At 44.0% G+C, this 1,898-nt stretch overlaps 1 protein-coding gene across 1 annotated transcript; it reads left to right on the top strand.

Moving 5' to 3' along the window:
• The first annotated feature begins 492 nt into the window (after window positions 1-492).
• Window positions 493-1,424, top strand: LOC117074111 (olfactory receptor 10J1-like). Its single transcript, XM_033195327.1, is given in 2 exon segments — window positions 493-802; window positions 805-1,424. Coding segments are annotated over 2 exon segments (930 nt in total).
• Window positions 1,425-1,898: the final 474 nt, after the last annotated feature.

Below are 1,898 nucleotides of genomic sequence, written 5' to 3'. Positions count from 1 at the left end.
AGACCATCCTGGCTAATACGGTGAAACCCCGTCTCTACTAAAAAAATACAAAAAACTAGCCGGGCGAAGTGGCGGGCGCCTGTAGTCCCAGCTACTCGGGAGGCTGAGGCAGGAGAATGGCGGGAACCCGGGAGGCGGAGCTTACAGTGAGCTGAGATCCGGCCACTGCACTCCAGCCTGGGTGACAGAGCGAGACTCCATCTCTAAAAAAGAAGAAGAAGAAGAAGAAGAAGAAGAAGAAGAAGAAAGAAGAAGAAGAAGAAGAAGAATGCTTTATATCAAAATTTTAAATATTAATGCTCAAATTTTGTTTTTCTTTATTTTCAGTCCGAGGACTTAGTCTGCCATGTCCCTAAGGAAGATTCACCGAGTTTTGAACTGAGTCTTTCCTGTGTTGCATTTTTGCTTTCTGTAGTGTACTCCAGAGCACAGTTATTTTTTGCTAAAAGATGGTGCGGACTTTCTTTTATTCTTTCAGACCTGAGATTCTCAATGAAGAGATTCAGTCACACGGAGTTAAGAGAGTTTGTTTTCCAAGGTTTCTCCAGTTTTCAAGAACATCAGCTCATACTTTTTGTGGTCTTTCTCACCCTCTACATCCTAACTCTGGCTGGCAATATCATCATTCTGGCTATAATCTATGTTGACCATCACCTCCATATGCCAATGTACTTCTTTTTAAGTGTGCTATCCACTTCAGAGACTTTCTATTCCCTGGTCATTATCCCATGCATGCTTTCCAGCCTTGTAGGCCTGAGCCAATCCATTTCCCTGGAGGGCTGTGGGACTCAGCTCTTTTTTTTCCTGGCTTTGCCATCACCAACTGGCTCCTGCTAGCCGTGATGGGATATGATCGCTATGTGGCCATCTGCAACCCACTTGGCTACTCAGTCATCATGAATTGGAAGGTGTGTGCTATACTGGCATCCTCAGTCTGTGCCACAGGGTTCTCACTCTCGCTGGTTCAGACTGTGGCCATTTTCAGACAGCCCTTTTGCTACCCACTGATTGAGCATTTCTTCTGTGATATTTGGCCTGTGTTGGACCTGGCCTGTGCTACCCCAGTGACCAGTGATATTCTGACCTTAATTATCAGCCTCCTTGCCATCACAGCCCCAGTCACCTTCCTCTTCAACTCTTATGTCCTTATTATTTCCACCATTCTCAAGATTGCCTCAGCTGGAGGCCGGAAGAAGACCTTCGCCACCTGTGCAACCCACCTCACTGTGGTCATTATCCACTATGGCTGTGCCTCCATTGCCTACTTCAAGCTCAAGTTGGAGAATACCAAAGATCAGGATCAGTTAATCTCAGTGACCCACACTGTCAGAACACCTTTACTAAATTCTGTTGTGTATAGTCTGAGAAATAAAGAAGTCCAGGACTCTCTGCAGAGAGTACTGGGTAGGAAATTCTTCTGCTAAGATGGTAATCTCTCCTTAAATAGTTGTGTGTGCCTTCCAGATGGAAGCCTATTGGTAAAGTCATAGAGCCAGAATTTTATGTAATCAGTGAAGCCTCATACATCACAGTCAGAGCCAAGGCAAAAGGGAAACTAGGAGCTACCCTCTAATAATTGAGGCTCATTTTCTGAACCCCTTTCAAAACAGAATAAAAACAGGTCACTTGTCTGTAGACAGACATCCACTGGCCCTACTCAAGGAGATCATGACAAGGCCGAAGTATGATCTAGTGTTCATCTCAAGCTTAAATTTTAAGATACCTGTCCGTCTTGCTGAAGTGCAAACCACATGAAATTACTCAACTGAATCTTTTGTCATAAATTGGATGCCTGAACAAATGGCTACTGAAAAGGATATGTGCAGAAATCTAATTGCCTTGTGTTTTAATGAGATAAGCAAAGCAAGAACGTAGCTATCTTTTAAGAGATGGGTTTG

Source organism: Trachypithecus francoisi, unplaced genomic scaffold (assembly GCF_009764315.1).
Source record: "Trachypithecus francoisi isolate TF-2019V2 unplaced genomic scaffold, Tfra_2.0 Lachesis_group5, whole genome shotgun sequence".
In the NCBI taxonomy this organism is placed as follows: domain Eukaryota; kingdom Metazoa; phylum Chordata; class Mammalia; order Primates; family Cercopithecidae; genus Trachypithecus; species Trachypithecus francoisi.
Note: the sequence above shows the minus strand (reverse complement) of the source record. Positions and strands in the feature narration are given on the sequence as shown.